The 20,689-nt window shown below is 37.2% G+C and overlaps 1 protein-coding gene across 1 annotated transcript; it reads left to right on the top strand.

Annotated features, from left to right (window-relative positions):
• Positions 1-369: 369 nt before the first annotated feature.
• Acat1 (acetyl-CoA acetyltransferase 1) lies at positions 370-20,203 on the top strand. The gene is made up of 12 exons (XM_046466375.2): positions 370-527; positions 5,392-5,439; positions 6,867-6,984; positions 7,249-7,344; positions 7,558-7,658; positions 12,457-12,600; positions 13,002-13,152; positions 14,200-14,295; positions 16,353-16,466; positions 17,517-17,581; positions 19,325-19,482; positions 19,879-20,203. Exons 1-12 carry the CDS (start codon positions 456-458, stop codon positions 19,997-19,999), a joined length of 1,284 nt encoding a protein of 427 aa, XP_046322331.1. The 5' UTR covers positions 370-455; the 3' UTR covers positions 20,000-20,203.
• Positions 20,204-20,689: the final 486 nt, after the last annotated feature.

Genomic DNA, 20,689 nt, shown 5'->3' with positions numbered 1-20,689 from the left:
ATTGTTAATAAAGTACCAAAAGAAATAACAAAAGTTATTATTTTTTAAAAAGCTAATTAGGTCGCTTGCAAGCTAATCATGAATTTCCTTTGTATGGGTGAGAATGAGAAAGGCAGGCTCAGTGAATGGAAAGCTTCGATTACACATAAACCACTGGACTCAGAAGGTTAGAAGGAGATGAACGAGGGAACCAGGAGCGTGTTGGGTGCCAGTTGGCTCAGCCGCCAGAGCCTGGAGCCAGGCAGGTCACAAGTCAACCTTATCCAGGCTCAGGCTAAGGCCGTTCCCAGCTCCCGGCCCCGCCCCGCCCTTGGCTGCCGGTCCCAGGCTGCTATTGGAGGAAACGAGGTCGGGGCGGTGCCTGCTCCAGGGGGCGGGGTCTACGGGTCGCATAGACTGACAGTGGTCCGCGGTCCGTCTTTGCCCTTGAAACCTTTCCTTGCTCTCTTCTGACCATGACTGTATTGGCGGCAATTCTGCACGGCAGCGTCCGTGGGCGCAGCCCTCTGCTTCGGAGGCTGATGCAGGTGAGGTAGGCGCGTCCTTCGGGTAGTCCTAGGCCCCACCGTGCCCTGACCCAGGATTCAGGGAGCCAGTTCTCCGCCTCATAAGGTTCCTGCCTGTAAAGGTTCCTTCCGGCGGCTCCCGCGGGCGGGGTGCAGCCTTAAGAGTACGTCCGGAGGGAGCTAGTCAAGGGGCGTGTTGCCCCCAAAGCCATAGAAGGGCACCGACAACGCGCTGCCTTGGCCAGGATCTCCGCGTGATTGCTGTGACTGTACTAATGTGTTAACCAGCGAGTATGGATTTGTGCTGGCAGGAAGGCCCCGCGTTGGCTCCCACCGAGCCTGACGTGTAGACTGCAGAGAGATGAGCCTCTTTGCAGAATATGTTTCCGAGATTTTCGTTAAAATCGTGTGTGAGCATTATGGTCCATAGAGAGGTTTTCTTTTCTTTTTCTCACAAAATATAAAATCATTGGTCTTACAATTACATTGGCATTGTGATATTAAAAAGATATTCCAGCTGGGAGCGGTGGTGCATGCCCTTAATCCGGAGGCTGAGGAAGGAGGATCGCGGAGTGTTAAGCCAGCCTCAGCAAAAAGTGAGGCGCTAAGCAACTCATTGAGATCTTGTCTCTAAATAAAATACAAAATAGGGCTGGGATGTGGCTCAGTGGTCCAGTGCCCCTGAGTTCAATCCCCCATACAAAAAAAAAAAAAAAAAAATCCTACCCAGGAGCCCCTTAAACAATGACTACAAATATAATTTGTAGTAAAAGGGCTTGGAACAAAGTCCTTGGGGCACTGGAGCACTTAAGAGGACAGAAGGGGAAGGTGAGATGGTAAAGGCAGTGATAAAAATATAACTAATTAAGCCAGGTGTGGTGGTGCATGCCTGTTTCCAGCAACTTGGGAGGTCAAGGCGGGAGGATCACGAGTTCGAGCTAGCCTCAGCAACTTAGTGAAGCCCTAAGCAATATGGCAAGACCCTGTCTCAAAATAAAAAGCAAAAAAAAAAAAAAAAAAAGGCTGGGGATGTGACTCAGAAGTAAAGTGCCACTAGGTTTAATGCCTGGTACCAAACAAAACAAAACAAAAAATATATATGTGCGTGTATGTGTATGGCGATTATATATATATCACCTCTTTACATTCTGAAAACAACTCGTGGAGAGTATTTGAGAAAACAAAGGTAAAATGAGCCCAATAATCATAGTAAAATGTGTATTTTTATTTTTGATTTACTTTATAGGTATCTATTTTTTATTAATCATAAATATGTATTTGTGCCAGTATATGTACCTAATTCCATAAAAAGTTGTATTGATGGCTTTTCTTCTATTTGGTATGGTGAAGCACCCAGAATGGTGAGGAGAGCTTGTTTGTGTACACTAATTTCTGGTTATATGTGTACTTACATATGTTTCCTACAAATACCTTTGTGTTCACATGTAGGTAGATATTTATCCAGTAGTTTTTGTGGGGAGGTTATGTTGTTCTCAGTCTAGCCTTGATGACCTTAGAGACAGCTCTAAACTTTCTAAAGCTGCCGGTCCAAAGTCTGTGAAGTATTTGACTTTGCTATACTGACATTGTTGACCTTGGGCTGGGGATGTAGCTCAGCTCATTGGTGGAGCACTTGCCCAACATATATGAGGCTCTGAGTTCAATCCCCCTTGCTGACTGGGTTGAACAGTAAACAGAGGTGTTGACAAATCTTTCTTGTAAAAGGGAGCTAAGAAATCAGGTGAAAGTTTACTGTAAATGTGGATCAAGGGATATTTGTTTTTACTTTGTTTTTAGTTGGAAGGAATTAGCCCATTTGCATGCTTTATGGAATCAAGGTAAAAGGAAAAATGGTGTAGAAAAGGAAAGGACACTGAGGCTGAAGCAGGAGGATCACAAGTTCAAGGCTAGTCTCTCAGCAATTTATTGAGGCCCTAAGCAACTTGGTGAGACCCTGTCTCAAAAAATAAGAAATAAAAAAGGCTGGGGATGTTTCTTAGTGGTTAAGAGCCCCTGTGTTCAATCCATGGTACAAACCAACCAACCAACTCCCAAACCAAAAAACAGACAAAAAAACCGAACCACCAACTTGAAAGAAAAGTGGCTTAATGAATAAGAAACAATATTCTACTTCACACCAGCAAAGGTTGTTTTTTTTTGGGGGTGGGTGGGTGGGTGGATGCTGTGCCTTGCACATGCTTGGAGTACACACTATCATTATCCCTCAGCCTAGAAAGGACATTTTTGAAGAGATATAATAGGCCAACTCTTAGATGTCAAAGATTATGAAATCAGGTGTGGCTGGTCTTGCCAGAACCTAAAGTAGAAGATATCTAACCAAAGAAACTTTTGTAGTGTGCCGTGCTTTCCTGTTCTCTGATTATGAATGTTCAATTTGCACTGTGCTCTATCTACATCTACTTTTACATGGCATTTGCCATTTGCAGTGCTCACTAGCTCCAGTCCCTTGTGACTAATCACTTTATGGATCCACCATCATCTAGCTAACCCAGTGTCTGAGGGTGCCAGTGAGGGGCCGTACAATTCATTCTTAGTCCTGTGAGCTCTGGCCAGAGATAGCTAAGGGAGTTGCCTTATAGAGTCTTAGTGTCCCTGCTTCTGGATCGCTTTGAGAAAGGAGTATGGTTGGAGAGGCAATGAAATGACTGGCACATTTACTACATATAGGAACTTTTTATCAAAGTTAGATCACAGATAATAAACTAGTATCCCTTAGATAAGTAGGTTTTATATATATGCAGTAGCCCAAATTATATGATATGTGAAGGGTAGGCTTGTTTTTGCACAGCTGATACTGACAAGTACCTCTGTTGAGCGATGCTCTTAGGCCTTACCTACTTGAGCATAGACATGTCTGCTGCCTGGGGAGAGTAGTGCATACTGTCACTTGAGTTAACGTGTAAAGCTCCGTAGAGTAAAACAAACCTTTCTAATCTCATGACAAACTTTATGAAGTACAAATTTAGGGTCTGGGAATGGAGCTCAGTGGTAGAGTACTTGCATGTGCAAGGCCCAAGCTTTGATCCCCAGCACTTCAAACAAACAACAAACAAATATTATAGACTGAGATAACTGACATTTTATTTATTTCAGGATCTCAAACAAACAGTTTAATAACAGGAAGTAGCCTGTATTGTGTTAACATGAAATTTAAATACAATAAACCCCAGGATTTGAAGGTCACTGCCAGTATCAAAGAATCTTTCTCCCCTGAACCCTGGGGATAACTTGCTTATTATTATGTTATTCTGGTAGTTCTTACGAAATTCTGTCCAAGGAATATGTACAGGTAATGTTGATGTTTCTTCTCCAGAAGACTATAATGCTGCTTGAGTGTAAGGGCCATATTTTACAGATCTCAAAATCACCATAATGCCTTCATAAGGTAAGTGATCCCAAAATGTCTGTTAAGCAGGTGAAGGATTAAATAGTTCTATGCAGGTCAGTCATCTATTGCTGAAACACAAAGACCCTCTTTGTAATAAAGGATACATTGAATATTTGTAATGATGACATTTTAAGACAAAATTATTTCTTATAGCAAAGTTGTTTACATCAAGTTTCCAAATAAAAGTGGGGAAATTCTGTTCTCCCACTGCCTAGAAGAACATGCTATGCTGTCTTTAAGATGCCATGTATGTGTACATATTCTCATCCAAACACTTTATGAAAACCAATTTGGGGAGGTACCTTGAGATATGTGGCTATTCCTGTTCATAATTCCTACTTGCCAAATCTACTTTTTGTCTGTTCTGTGTTTGAAAAAATTGAAAAAAAATTAAAAGTTTTAATTTTGCATCCAGTCAGGACAAAGCATGTTTAATGTATGAAAAGTTAAATTCTGGGGTCACTTGAAAGTTTACATATTTGTTGATTTGCTTATTACTCTGTGAAATATTATTGCCCATTTTAACTGCCAACTATAAGATTATTCTAAAAATAAGCTATCATTTTTGAAGATTTGTTATGCTTCCGACTTCACATGGAAGAAAATTTTATTATTTGTTCTTTGTCCTGTGCATAGTCCAATTTCAGTTAGTTAGGTCTCTGAACTCTGTCCTATTTTTTCAGGAGTTTTCTTGTTGGAATTTGTTCCTAAGAACAACGTAGAAAGAATTTAGATCATACTTTTTTTTTTTTTTTGTCATGGGATAGAACCCAGGACCTCACGAATGCTAAGCATCCATTCTAGCCCTGGGATGCACCTAACCCTTTTTTACTTTTTCAATTAAAGAATTTATCTGCTGGGCGAAGGGGTTTATGCCTATAATCTGAGCAGCTCAGTAGGCTGAGGCAGGAGGATCGTGAGTTCAAAGCCAGCCTCAGCTACTTAGCGAGACCCTGCTTCTAAATAAAAAATTGAAAAAAGGGCTGGGGATGTGGCTCATTGAAAAAGAACCCCTGGTTCAATCCCTGTACAAAAACAATTATCTAGTAATATAGACCATGTTTATATGAGGTGTGTTTGTCTCATATAAATTGGAGGCATTTGTTGGAAGTAGAAAGGGAAAGATAGCAAGTTTTACTTACAAAATATTTCTTTAAGCAATGAAAATATTTTCTTGTGGAATTCCAAGATTACATAATTTAAAACAGATTTGACTCAGGACTGCATTTCAGATTTGACTCAACTGTGTTTTTGAAAGATTGTACTTAATAAGACTTAGAAGTTTTAAGGTGATAAACTCATCAGAAGTTAAAATATGTATTTCCAGTGAACAGCTAATCAGCATAGTAGCATTTATATGCAGAATGTAGAAAACTCTGAAATAAAATCATAATGAGGTAGAAAGAAATAACTCGTATCATTGTGAATTATAAAATTATGTAGATTAATTTTATATAACAAATATTTATATTACAGGAAATAAGATATATGGAGCGAAATTATGTATCAAAACCAACTTTGAATGTAAGTATGAATTGTGCCTTAAAATTTCAAGAATTTAAAGGAAATATAGTCAATTAAAATGCATATATTTATAACTTGAGTATATTTGAAGGTCAACATAGGATTCTGCAGTAGTTAGAATAGCCAGCTATTCAAATATTAAACTCCTAGATTATGATAAAAAATTTCAGTCTGTAATTTTTGGTATTTTTCCATAATCTACTACAAAACAGATTTTCCCTTGAAAATGGGTAGTGTACTTCCTTTATTCTCAGGGATACTCATTGAATTGTACTTGGCACAATGTAGAGGCCACATGGAAGATTCATAAGAGAGAGGCTGGATCAGCTGGGGATTGGACAAGGGTGGAAAGTTCATCACCTAGTTAGCATTTTCTGAGGGGCTCTCTGTTTGATATGGTTCCTAATGTGACTTAGTATCTTTTTATCTAGGAGTGTAATAAGAGATTGAGGAAGACAAGTGTGAGGAGAGAGTTGTTACAGTGGGGTTTTATAGAATTTAAGAGAGCTTTTTTATATACTTTTTCTTTTCTTCTTCTTCTTCTTCTTTTTTTTTGTGGTGTTGGGGATTGAACCCAGGGGCTTGTGCATGCAAGGCAAGCACTTTTTCTTATTATTAAAAAATTAGAGGCTGGGTTTATAGTTCAGTGGTGGGGCACTTTGCTGGCACATGTGGGGCACTGGGTTCAATCTTCAGCACTACATAAACATAAGTAAAATAAAGGTATATGTCCATCTACAAAAAATAAAAAAATTTAAAAAAATTACAGCTTGCCTTGTGTTGGCACATGCCTGTAATCCCAGCAACTTGGGAACCTGAGGCAGGAGCATTGCAATTTCCAGGCCAATGTAGGCAATTTAATAAGACCCTGTCTCAAAAAATAAAAAGAGCTGGTGATGTATCTCAATGGTTAAGCACCCCAGAGTTCAATCCCCCATACCATAATAAACAAACAAACAAATAAATAAATGACAATCTGGCTCTGTCCTAGTTAGGTGGTGTTGCCCCATCTAGACTACAGGTCTTGGTTCCTAGTCCAGAGTTTTCTTTAGTAAGGGTGCTTTTCAGCTAGGATTATTATTATAGTTAACATAGGTAAAGTGAAGATATCTTAAAGTTTTTACTGAGGAGTAGAATCTAAACTTAAGCTTCTGCCCTCAAACCTCCTGGAGAGAACTGGGAAGAATCTTTATGTCCATTTTAAAGTTTGTGTTAAGTTTTCTATTAGGTCTTAAATCATACAGTGTTAGCATCAAAGTATAGTTTTACAGCTGTTCAAATATTGAAGTTATCTTAATCTTTGGAGATTAATTGCTTATTCACCAAAATAGTCTGTTTCTTAGATCATATTTAAATTATTTAGCTTAATGAAAGGTGATTTAGGTAAAAGACCTCCAGTAGTTTTTTGCCATCTTCTGTCTTTCCAGGAAGTGGTTATAGTAAGTGCTACAAGAACACCCATTGGATCCTTCCTAGGCAGCCTTTCCTCACTGCCAGCCACTAAACTTGGTTCCATTGCAATTCAGGGAGCCATCGAAAAGGCAGGTCAGTAGTTGCTTTTCTTTTTGTGGTGTGGGGGAAGAATGATTCAGTGGAATTTATTTTGCACTTACTACATACATAGCTATAAGAAATGCAATAATGCCTACATTTCTGAATTCCCTTATACTGTAGAGTTAGGAATAAAAATAAAAACTGATAATAAAAAGAAACCATTCCCACTGTGTGATGTCATGAACCTTATTAAGTAATCACTAATTATTAAACTGAATACAATATGAAGTGTATTTTTGGTGTTTTTTTAAAAAGGGATTCCAAAAGAAGTAGTGAAAGAAGCATACATGGGTAACGTTCTACAAGGAGGTGAAGGACAAGCCCCTACGAGGCAAGCAGTATTGGGTGCAGGTATCAGTAATATATTTTTGCTTTTATACTTAAAATATTCAAAATGTCAAAATGGAGGTCACTTCATCTTAAATGCATAATATTTATAGACATTTATGGTATGAGAAATTTTGCATGTTGAATTAACATGCTCTATTACTTTTACTTCTGTAATTGTATTTGAAAAGTGAGTATCTCTGTTTTTTTCTTAAATATTACTTATTTTGGTTTTAGGTCTACCTGTATCTACTCCATGTACCACTGTAAACAAGGTCTGTGCTTCAGGAATGAAAGCCATCATGATGGCCTCTCAAAATCTTATGTGTGGACATCAGGTAAGAATCATCTTTTTTTTTTTTTTTTTGTGGGGGTGGATATTAGGGAATGAACTCAGGTACTCGACCACTGAGCCACATCCCCAGCACTATTTTTTGTTTTATTTAGAGACAGGGTCTCCCTGAGTTGCTTGGGCCTCATTAAGTAGCTGAGGCTGGCTTTGAACTTGCAATCCACCTACCTCAGCCTCCCAAGCTACTGGGATTATAGGCATGCCACTGCACCTGGCAAGAATCGTCTTTTTTAATCTATTAATTAAAATAACATTGTTCTAAGAGACACTAAAAATCTAAACACATTTATGCTTTAGAAATGAAATCCCAGTTGTAGGGTATTGCCCAGTATGTATGAGGGCCTAGGTTTGATCCCTAATACCATAAAAACAAAACAAAGAGATTTTTATTATGAGTAAAGTTGATATGGTATCTCAAACACTCAGGAAGGAGTGTGTGGATTTGCAACTCCACTGACATACAGGTCAAAATGATAGCTTAAGTGTTTGTTAAAACACAGTTTTCAACTATGTAATGTTTTGAACAACCAATAAAAAATTAAAAAAACAAAACAAAACAAAACAAAAAAACAAAAAAAAAACACAGTTTTCAGCCACGGCATCTTAGACTGGGAATGACTTTTTTTTTTTTAATATTTATTTTTTTAGTTGTAGTTGGACCCAATACCTTCATTTTATTTATTTATTTTTATGTGGTGCTGAGGATCGAACCCAGGGCTGCATACGTGCGAGGCGAGTACTGTATCACTGAGCTACAACCCCAGCCCTGGGTATGACTCTTAAGAGGCTTAGAGATTCTAAATGATTTAACCTTTTTTTTTTTTTTTGCAGTGCTAGGGATTGAACCCAAGGTATTGGGCATCCTATGCAAACTCTTGTGCAATTGATTTTTTTTTTTTTTTTTAAATCAATTCTAGCCCTTATTCTGACAAATACAAAGATCAAGAGGCTGACTTGGGAACCAGTCATTGAGTCCAGGATTGTTGACTAACTTGTAGTTTCCTATAGTGCCTGAATTCACTGGTTAAATTTGTAGGCTTTCCATTTGCTTTGTTGAGATATTGTCTTTATCTCATTAAACAGGAGCTAGGCTGCTAAGCAAATAAATGCTATGATGTTAGGAGTCTAGATTTAGACACACAGAATTTTTATCAGATTCAAGCCTTCATTTTTCAGATAACCAGTGTGAGCCTGAGATCCACAAATACAAAGTTACAGGGCTGGAGAAAGAAAACTGGTATTCCTACCTAGCGTATTCTAGCCTACCAAGGTATAACACAACCAGGGCAAACATCAGTTGTGAAATCTGAAAATTATTTTCTCACATATACAAGAACCATAATTGTGTGTGCCCTTTGTTGTGTTAAACATGTTTTGCTTTGTTTCCAATTAGAAAGCAAGCCAAAGAGAAGGGGGAAAAAGATGGAGTGATATCTGAACTACTGTACTAGATACTTCCTTATGAAAGATAGAGACACACAAAACAACCTCAGATGACATAAACTGAAGAATAACTCTTCTTTTTTCTCACCCATGACCTCTGAGTATCATCAGTTTGTTTATTCTGCTGCTGGTCAGAATAACTGTGGACAAGTTGCTTAACCTCTTTTTGGCCCACTTAATGTCTTAGAGATGTGTTAGCACATGCAATGTATGCTTTTTTTTTTTAATTGATTTTTTTTTAGTTATACATGAGAGTAGAATCCACTTTGATAAAATTATTCATGCACGGAATTTATCTTATTCTGATTAGGGACCCAGCCTTGTGGATGTTCATGATGGTGGAGACTCACTGTGGGGTGTATTCATATGTATACTTACAAAAGTTATGTCAGAGTCTTTTCACTGTCTCCCCACCACCCTTATTGTGGATTAGCTTCCACATATCAGAGAAAACATACATCCTTTGATTTTTTTGAGGTGGCTTGTTTCACTTAGCATGATATAACAGAATTTCTTTATCCATTTATCCGTTGATGGGCATGCAGGTTGGTGCCATAGCTGTTATTGCAAATTGTGCAACTATAAACACTGATGTGGCTGTGTCACTTTGGTATGCTGATTTTAAATCCTTTGGACATATATTGAGGAGTAGGATAACTGGGTCAAATTCTATTCAACTGAATAACTATATTATGTTCTATGGCTCTTACTGAGTGGACATTTAGGTTGTCTCCAGTTCTTTACTGTTTGAAATAATGCCTTAGGATACAAATACATCTGTGAACTTTTGATTTCTTTGTTATTGCGGTTAGAACCCAGGGCCTCATGCATTCTAGGCAAAGGCAAGCATACTACAACTAAGCTACATCCCCAATCTTTTAAAATTTTGAGGTCCTGTTAAGTTTCCCAGGCTGGCCTTGAACTTGTGATCCTCTAGCCTCAGCCTGGAATTCAGGTGTACACCACTGTGCCCAGATATATTTGTGTACTTACTTTTAACACCACTGATACAGTACAGGTTAGTGGTTATAAGTGCAAAATCTGGAGCTTGAGTAACTTTAAATCCTAGTTCTGTCCCTTATTAGCTGAGCATCTATTCTGACAGCACTTGAGATGATTTAAAAAAGATTTAAAAAATTTCTTCATGTGCAAATGTTAGAAAAATGCTGAGTCAGAGGATTTTAGTATTTTGATAATTTCAAGGCTCTACAAAAAAGTTAATCCAGTTATAATTTCTAAAAGTTGTGTGAGCCTGTTTGCCTATATCCTTGTCAAAATAATGGATGAAAAATGATCATGAAATTGTCTAGATGTTCCAAATCTGTTTCAAGTATAATCTTGATTTATTGTGGTTCTCTAGCAAATACTATTTGTATTATACTGAAATACCCTGCCACATACTTAAAGGTACATTGTTGAAAAATCCAAACTATAAAATCCATTACCTGACATTATTACATCAACCTTTATTTTAAAAATTTTTTAGATGTTGATGGATCTTTATTATTTATATGCAGTGCTGAGAGTCGAACCCAGTGCCTCACACATGCTAGGCAAACACTCTATCACTGAGTCTTTTAAAACAAAGTTTTGGGTTATATAATGTTGATGAAATCATCTTATAGTGTACTGTTTATAAGTACATAAATGTCCATGCATAATTTTATAGTGATAGCTACTGGAAGAACAAAGACTCTTAAAAAGCTAGACAGATTCCTTTTCATTCCAGTTGCCTCTTTATGTTAGTTAATACCAAGTCTTAAGAGATACTGTGGTCAAATTCATCACAGCAGCCTGTAGCAAATGATGAAAATGTGATAATCTTCTAACTTATTTTTGGTGCTTTTTCATTAATTTAATTTCTGGGAGTGAGCTATGGTAGGTCTTATACTTCAACCCATCAGCCATCACCATCACCTTGTCTTTTTTTTAAAATGTCTTTTGAGTTGTAGACAGTTTCAACCTTTATTTTATTTATGTATTTTTATGTGGTGCTCAGGATTGAACCCAGTGCCTCACACATGCTAGGCAAATGCTCTAACAACTGAGCTACAACCCCAGCCCTTGTCTAGGTCTTTTCTGTAACTGTAACCTAGGAAGAGGTGGTTGGCTCAGACTATAGAGAGGGAATGATAGCTGGTCACCAATCAGACAGGTGGTGCTGGATGAATTCCATGCAGGTCTTCCATTGCTTCTTGGTCTTGGAATAGGAATAGTACTGCTTGGATAAATTGGGAAAAATACAATAGAGAAACTGTTCCAGAAGGTATAGAGGGAAAATGTAAGTGGCCGGTTTTAAGGAAATGCATGCATTTTACATATTGCTGGATTGGTCAGCAAGTTGAGGTGTGTGCGTATGAGCATGGTATCTGTGGAAAGCTTTAATTAGTTCTGTGGACTTGATGTGTAGGTTCAGGCAATGGACTGACAAGGGAGGGAGAAGATAGATTGGTACTAAGAGTTATTTAAAACGTGAAATGATCAGATATGGATTCTAGCCAGAACGACTCAGGTAAGAGTAGATGATGCCTTGGTGCACAGAAAGGCTGCATGTCAGAAGATCAAGTGGAAACTTATTACAGCTCTACCAGAGGAGTTGATTTGAGTGAAGGAAGCAGGATTATTTCCATGAACTGAGGTGGTTTCTAATCTTTTAGAAGACATTAAATTTTTAGCAGTGTCAATGAAATGGTTAGAAGGTAAGAATTTCATAAGATGATCTGTACATGAAAGATATTTTAGCATTTTTGTTTTTAAATTTTATATTTTGTGCTTAACTACTGAACCACATCCCCAGCCCTTTTATATTTATTTTGAGTCAGGGTCTGGCTAAGTTGCTGAGGCTGGCTTTGAACTTGCAATCCTCTTGCCTCAGCCTCCTGAGCCACTGGGATTACAAGTGTGCATCACTGTACCTGGAATGGAATTCTTATTAATGTCTGATTCTAATCTTATATTTAAAACCATTTGTTTTTTATCAGGATCAAGTGATTAAGGGTATTCAAGACCAGGTGTGGTGGCACATACCTGTAATCCCAGAGAATTGAGAGGCTGAGGCGGCAGGACTGTAATTGAGGCCAGCCTCAGCAATTAGCAAGGCCCTAAGCAACTTAGTGAAATGCTGACCCAAAATAAAAAAGGCTGAGCATGTGGTTCCATGGTAAAGCACCTCTGGTTCAATCCACAGTACCAAAAAAAAAAAAAAAAAAAAGCACTCACTATGTAACAAATGGTTAATAAACCCATGTTAAATACTCATCTGTTGATGGATGTATAAAGAGTATATTTAACTCATAGACTTGTAACACTGTGAAGTGACATTGTTTTGTGTTGCTGAGCAGGATGTGATGGTGGCAGGTGGGATGGAGAGCATGTCCAATGTTCCATATGTAATGAACAGAGGAGCAACACCATACGGTGGAGTAAAGCTTGAAGATTTGATTGTAAAAGATGGGCTGACTGATGTCTACAATAAAATTCATATGGTAAATACTGCTTTTTAAATAAGGAATACCATTTAATATACAGTACCTAATTTTTCCTTATGTATTTAAAAAACTGAATTAAAAGATGGGTACTGTAAATACTGATTTTTTTTTTTAGCCATTTGTTTTAGGACAATATTTTTCTATACCCATTGTATCAACATGGCTCAGTTTTTCTATTGCCTCACACTTGCATAGGGCATTTTCCTCCAAAAAAGCAACTTCTGGGTCAATATGAAGTATTTGAAGATAATGCATCTGTGAAAAGTTATCTAGTACAGAAGTATATTTTAAGAAACTAAATTTAACTGGTAATCACTGTTATCTAGTTAGGTAAAGTTAACAGATATTTTCTAACTTACACAAACTTAATTAGTTTTTAAAAATTGCACATTTATCAGGGTAACTGTGCTGAGAATACTGCAAAGAAGCTGAATATTGCACGTGATGAACAGGATACTTATGCTATTAACTCTTACACCAGAAGTAAAGCTGCATGGGAAGCTGGAAAATTTGGAAATGAAGTTATTCCTGTCACAATTACAGTAAAAGGTAGAGGGATAATGCTCCAAAGTAGATTAATTTTTAAACTATTTTTTTTCTTTTACATTTTGCTGGATTTATGTTTACATTTTAAATTAGTATTATCATCCTTTTAATTTAGGTATACCAATACTTCTGGTTCTGGTTAAAGGGAGGGGCTTCCACTTTAGATATAACATATGTCAACCCAATTTAATGTCAGATTTCAATCTAATGATAAGATCCCCTAAGCATTGTTTGTGGTACTGGGGATCAAATCCAGGACCACATACATGCTAGACACTACCACTGAATTACAACCCCAGCCCGAGACTATTTTTAATTTGAGAAATGTATTTACTAGAACTCTTTCTTGTGTGACAACATATTAGCTTGATGTTTAAAAGAAAGGAGGGGATTTATATTAGATGACTACTAGGTGTGGGGGTACTTCCTAGAATTGAGAGATGAATGACAGCAACCAGTCTGCTCTGGGAGCTTCAGAGATTGCAACTAGACATTTGTACTATAAAATAAAACAAAGAAAACCCCTGGACTTTCAGTACTTTTAGGACAACTTCTTGCTTCTTATTTTGGCATGCTCTATTCTTTCAGGCTTTCTGAAGGTGCTGCCTCCATCTCTAGAATCACATCTGTAGGGCTCTCAAAGTAGAAAAAGACCCTTTCTCCAACTCCAGGAAAACAAACCCATGGTACAGACTCATTAACTTATTTTAGGTTACATATCTACTCCAGAAATGATTATTGTGTTCTGGATAATACTAGAGTTTGTCCTCTGTTGGCCAGGAATCTACCCCTGGAATCAATAATCGTAGAAGGGAGCTGAGAAGATAATGGGATGTGGATGTATAGAAATTAAATTGCATGAAGCTACTTAAACTTCTCTTTATGACACTAATATAATGGAGGTTATAATGCTCTAGATGAGCATTTTCTCAGGCTGGTTTAAGACATGCAGGAATATAAAGGGAGGCTTGGATCACTAGGGACCTTATACAACAGTTTCTTGCTGAATGACTATTTGTTTTGAGTTTACTTAAAATATTTTTGTTTTAGGTAAACCAGATGTAGTTGTGAAAGAAGATGAAGAATATAAACGTGTGGATTTTAGTAAAGTTCCAAAGCTGAAGACAGTTTTCCAAAAAGAAAATGGTTAGTAAGAAATCAAACCTAAGAATAAATGGAATCAATATACTATATTTATTCTTTAAGGATTATTAAAGAGTAATTCTAGGAGACATCTAGATGTTAATTTTTTTTGGGTGGGGGGTGCTTGGTATGGAATCCAAGGCCTTGCATATGCTAGGCAACTGTTCTACCACTGAACTACATCCCCAGACTGAATGTTAACATTTTTTAGTTTATCAGACTAAAGTAATAAAACAGTATTAATTCAAAGTATATTTTAAATTGCTTGTTAATACCTTTAATACATAAATCCTAGAGAAGACATTGTGCAACATGACTATAGAATTATTTTTCATAGTTCATCTTGAAAGTTCTATGAACTGAAAGTCAGGTTTGCAAGTGTCTGTAAACTCCTTAAGGACTGAAATAATAATAGTATTGTTCATTAATATCATCAGTGCCTGGCATTTAGAGGTCCTTCGTAAGTAATTGTTGAATGTGGTGCAAATGGGATCTCAGTGTTTTAAATACCATTTTTTCTTAGTGGTGCTAGTGATCAAACCCAAGGCTTCATGTAAGCCTTGGGTTACATGAAGGATAAGCATTTTACTACTGAGCTATATCCCAACCCATTTTATTTTTTCAGACAGGCTTTTCCTAAGTTGCTGAGGCTATCCTTGAACTTTCTGTCCTCTTGCCTCAACCTGCCTAATGGCTGGGATTACAGGTGTGTGCCACCACACCAAGTTCCCAAATTGTTTTAAAAGTTTTTAAGGAAAGATCAAGGGGCCAGGGTTGTGGCGCAGTGTAGAGTGCTTGCCTGGCACATGTGAGGCGCTGAGCTCAATCCTCAGCAGCACATAGACATAATACCTTTATTATATTTATTTTTATCTACAATACACACATACACATGATCCATTCTTTTGCTTTAAAGTTGGAATGTATACAGTTGTGATAACGATCTGAAATTAATTTTTCCTCTTTCCTGATTGAATTTCTGAGTTCCAAGTATCAAAGTATTCCCAGGGACACTTTACCACTGAGTCACATTCCTAGTCCACCCCCCCCCCTTTTTTTTTTTTTAAAATAACGCCATTTTATTTATTTTATGTGGTGCTGAGGATTGAACCTGCGGCCTTGCACTTGATAGGCGAGCGCTCTACCACTGAGCCACAACTGCAGCCCTCCCAGTCTTTTTTTTAAAAAATTTTTTAGTTGAGTTGGTACAATATCTTTATTTATTTAGTTTTATATGGTGCTGAGGATCAAACCCAGTACCTCACACATGCAAGGCAAGTGCTCTACCACTGAGCTGCAGTCCCAGCTCCCCCATCCCAGTTCTTTTTATTTTTCAATCTTGTGACAGGGTCTTGCTAAGTTGCTCAGGCTGGCCTTGAACTTGGTATCCTCTTGCTTCAGCCCCTAGTATTACAGGCATGTGCTTGACTGTTGACATTTTTTTTTTTAAAGAACTTTTTTGACAGTAAAAACAAAACAAAAAAACCCAACATTTTTAGTTGTACATGGACACAAGTGCTCTACTACTGAGTTACAAACCCAGTCCCATTGACAGTTCACATATCATAAAATTCTTGTTCAGAATGTACAGTTCTGGGGTCAGGTTTCAGTGGTGGAGTGCCTGCCTAGTATGCACAAGGCTCTGGGTTTGATCCCTAGTACAGACAAAAAAAAAAAAAAAAAAAAAGTGCAGTTCTGTGGTCTTTAGCGTTCATTGACTTTTTAAGTGATTCTAGAAGAACTAATTTTGACACTGATTTGGAAAATATATAGCAATATCTGCTAAATTTTGGATAAAGGAAGATGCTAGGTAGAAAAATATGAACTGGTTCCTATCTTTGAAGGGTTGTTCACCAGCATTTACCTAAGTTGGCTTTAAGAAGGCACTCTTTTATACTTAGCTTTGTATATGTTTCCTGAGGGTAGGGTTAATCTCCAGCCATATTAGTAATCTCTTCAAACATTTAACAACCCAGAAATATTCCTGTATTGGTTAGATTGAATCAAATGAATTCAATGTGAAGGAATATTTTTACTTCAATGCTCATGGTTGCTTTCAGGCACAGTAACAGCTGCCAATGCCAGCACACTGAACGACGGAGCAGCTGCTGTGGTTCTGATGACTGCAGATGCAGCCCAGAGGCTCAATGTGAAACCACTGGCAAGAATAGCAGGTAGATGGTCTAACCTTGTTTATTCCTAAAATTTCTCTTAAGTTCTTCATGAAATCAGGTTTCCCTGTTGGTGATACACAGTAGTTACTTATTTTTGTCTATAGTTATAATTTGTAATACAATTTAACTGATACATATTTCAGTTGAATATGAAACTCCTTTTAATAGTTTTGTTATAATTTGCTTTATATAAGAGTACACTTAAATAAAACCCTTTCCTATCCTGTAAGACAAGGAGAAAACCAGGTACATGTTTTACCTGGAGTGGCAGCCAGGTAGAATAAAAAACAGGGGATTAGAAGTCTAGAAATAAGAAATCTAGATGTTCTGGCACTTATTGTCTGTATGGCTATGGTTGAGTCCTCAATCTCTCTAGGCCCATCTTTAAAATCTGCCTTGGCTAGAGACATTACGTGCCCGGCCCCAAGTGTTATCCCTCTACTGAGGAGGGGAAATTGGCCTTGCTGTCTTCATTAGGACTTGAAAGATGTTACTTCGTTTACAAAATAATCTTGGAACTTCCTTAGTTTAGATCATGGTGTTTTTCTTTTGTGGTACTGGGATTGAACCCAGTATGTGCTCTATCACCGAGCTACATTCCAACTGCTAGGTTATGCTTCACCCAAACCCCTAGGTTTTCTTAACCTCAGTATTAATGATACTTTTCACTAAGTTGTGGGGACTATTCTTTGCATTTTAGTCTGTTTAGCAGCATCCTTGGCTGTTGGAATAACGTCCTACCTGTTGTGATAACCAGTGCCAATGTCCCTAGAGGCAAATTACCCCTAACTTACTCTCCATAAAAATCAATGTCTTGGGGTGGGGTTGTGGCTCAGCAGTAGAGCCTTTGCCTAGCATGTTCGAGGCGCTAGGTTCGAAAGATTGTGCACCCAACTATAATTAAAAAAAAAATCAACGTCTTACATGAATGGAATAACATTATAGTGTAGAATACTAGAAAAATATATTTACATATATTATAGGGGTTAGGTAAAAGGCTTTGGGTGATGTGACCAAGATTTTAACAATCTTCCCCCTCCCCATTAATAGCATTTGCTGACGCTGCTGTAGACCCTATTGATTTTCCAGTTGCACCTGCATATGCTGTACCTAAGGTGAGAAAAAAAAGTAAGGGTCTGTACTTCATTATGCCAGCTTCTGGTTTGCTCATAGAAAGATCACAGTTTTTAGACTTTAAAATGTTAATCATTTGCAGGGCTGGGGTAGTGGCTCAGTGTTAAGAGAGTGCTTGCCTAGCATGTGTGACGCACTGGGTTCAATCCTCAGCACCATATAAAAATAAATAAATAAAATAAAGTTATTATGTCCAACTACAACTAAAAATATTTTTTTAAAAATTTTATTTAAAAAGATGTTCATCATTTGCAAAAGCAGAGAGTGTGGTTTCAAATCTTTCCACTTCTGAAAACAACAATAAGGATAACAAAACAAAAAAATCCAGAGTAACACACAATCTACATCTTCAGCAGAATACATAAAAACTACATAACTAAATAACTTGTAAGTATAATGCTACATGCACATACCTGGTATAGTAACCACAAATGGGGAAGTTGTGGCAAAGAAAAGGGAATGCTAATAGTCCTGGAATTAGAATTCAAAGCAAACAGTCACTCCCAAAAGGAGGTGTCTTCATCCTGAAAGGAAACTACTGGTATCAGGACTGAAAGAATAAAACTAGATACAAAAAACATATTTCAAATTGTTGTTACATGCTATCAAAGCAGAAATCACCAAGCCCCTGTGGAAAAGTACTAAGGGGTCATAAGTAAACAACGAGTTCTGAGAACTATTAGGGATTCAGAGATCTCAGAAGCCTCCAACAAATATTCCCTTCCTAGAGGGACTCACCTTGAAAGTGCACTTCTGAGAACAGCACCCAGAAACGAAAAAAAGGAAGCACAGCTGGGCATGGTGACACATACCTGTAACTCCAGTGGTCAGGAGGCCAAGGCAGGAGGATTACAAATTTCAGGCCAGCCTCAGCAACTTAGCAAGACCCTGTCTCTAAATTAAAAAAAAAAAAAAAAAAAATAAGGGCTGGAGGTGTGGCCCAGTGGTAAGTGTCCCTGGGTTCAATCCGTGGTACCAGAAAAACAACAACAACAAAAAAACCCCAAACCCCCCCCCCCCCAAAAACCAAGGAAGTAGAAATTAGAAGGAGTAAGAATAGAAAAGGATCTGAAACAGTAGTAGGTAGGAGAATGATGAGTCTGACCAGAAGTGGCAGATGTTAGAAAGGAAAATTACAACTTCTGAAAGGGAATGCATCAGATTAAAAAGCATAATGATACATTTCTTAACAAGAGGATAATCACCAGCAGAAAAATGCCTTCCTACATGGCTGAAGGATGAACATAGCAGGACCATATTACGTAAGGCTTTACAAAACATAAATACCTAGGTCTCATATAACTCCACAACAAACTGCAGGGGATACAAGGAAAAATAAACATGACAAAGTATTACGCTTCACTTGACAGACCAAGAATATATGATGAGTAAGATAGATTTTAAGAATATATAAACATTTTTTTATTAATAAAAAAATGAATAAACCTTTTTAAGCATTTGTGGGATGTTGAAGAAAATCAAATTTTCTCCGTCTCCCCAAAGTAGACACAAGATAATGCAAACAAGACTTTGATTTTAATGGACTTAGATGAAAAAATTAAAAATTTCAAAAATAAAAGGATTCTTTCAAAATTAAAAATCTTCATACTTGAATAACTTACATCAAAGGAAAATAAGAACCAAAATTATAAAATCTCAAGAAAACAATGAAAATAAGTTTTCACTGCTAATTATTTGAACATCTTTCTCTTAAAAATTTTTAGGTTCTTAAAGATGCAGGACTGAAAAAAGAAGACATTACAATGTGGGAAGTAAATGAAGCCTTTAGTCTGGTTGTACTAGCAAACATTAAAATGCTGGAGATTGATCCCCAAAAAGTGAATATCAATGGAGGAGCTGTTTCTCTGGGACATCCTATTGGGTAAGTAAAATATTAAAACTATACCCAGGTTAATATCTGGCTGTACAAACTTCAGCTACTTCATAATTCCTATTGCTGTTGGTTGAACAAAATCCTCCCAATCCATCCTTCATAAGACAAATACCATTCCTGAGAGAGTATCCAACAGTGAAAACAGATCAGTAACAACAGATATGACACAACAGTATTTCATGCTAAAGAAGAAACTAAAGATGAATGTCTATATTCAGGCTTTTAGAGGAGATGACACCCTTTTTGTAACAAATCTCCTAAATTTAAGAAAAGTAATGAATTCAGCTATAAGTAGTAGCTAATAAGGTTTTTGAATAGAAACATTTTTTGGTTAGTCATAAACTCTGTTCTTCATTAAAGAACCAAATAATTTTTTAATCCTAGGATGTCTGGAGCCAGGATTGTTGTTCATTTGGCTCATGCCTTGAAGCAAGGAGAATATGGTCTTGCCAGTATTTGCAATGGAGGAGGAGGTGCTTCTGCCATGCTGATTCAGAAGTTGTAGACATCCTCTGCTGTTAAAGCAGACACCCTGTGTCACCGGAAAGCCTGCTGAAATTAAATTAGTGCAACTCCGTTGGGTCAGCTTATACTGAAAATAAGCTATTTCATTTTTTATTCTTTTCTATTTTATTTTTTTTTCTAGGAAATACGAAACATAATCACATCCCGAAAACTTTTGAAATAATAAATAAATCTTTTTCTTTAATTGTGGTAATCTTAAAAAAAATTGTCACATTTCTATATTATTAACTCTAGTATCTGAAGTCTATAATTGCTAGGGATTTACATAAGTTGCTAGAAGCCTCCACTTAGGTCAACTGAATGTTATTTGTAGATAATTTAAATTTAGCAAACTTTAAAGTGAGAGCTGACTATTCTGGGCAAACCTACAGATAATAGCATGCATAGTAGTACTAAAAACAAAAGAGAAGCCCACTTGCTCAAGTCTAGAGTAGGGGCAGATTTTTATAATCAGCATTCAGGGCTGGGGATCCATAAGATCTATCTGAGAAGATCCTGGGTTTCGCTTCTGAATTATGACAATAACATAAGAGAGTAAGAAAAAAGGCGGAAATGTGTTTGCTGAACAGATTTATAAAGAAGGGAAGAGAGTGCCACTTCTAATCTGCCACAATGCATTTTTTTTTTTAATATTTATTTTTTAGTTTTCGGCGGACGCGTCTTTGTTTGT

Source organism: Marmota monax, unplaced genomic scaffold, assembly GCF_021218885.2.
Source record: "Marmota monax isolate L192 unplaced genomic scaffold, Marmota_monax_Labrador192_F-V1.1 WCK01_AAM20220418_F8-fsc00045, whole genome shotgun sequence".
NCBI lineage: Eukaryota > Metazoa > Chordata > Mammalia > Rodentia > Sciuridae > Marmota > Marmota monax.
The sequence above is the reverse complement of the archived record's forward strand: the minus strand, read 5'-3'. Positions and strand labels throughout refer to the sequence as shown.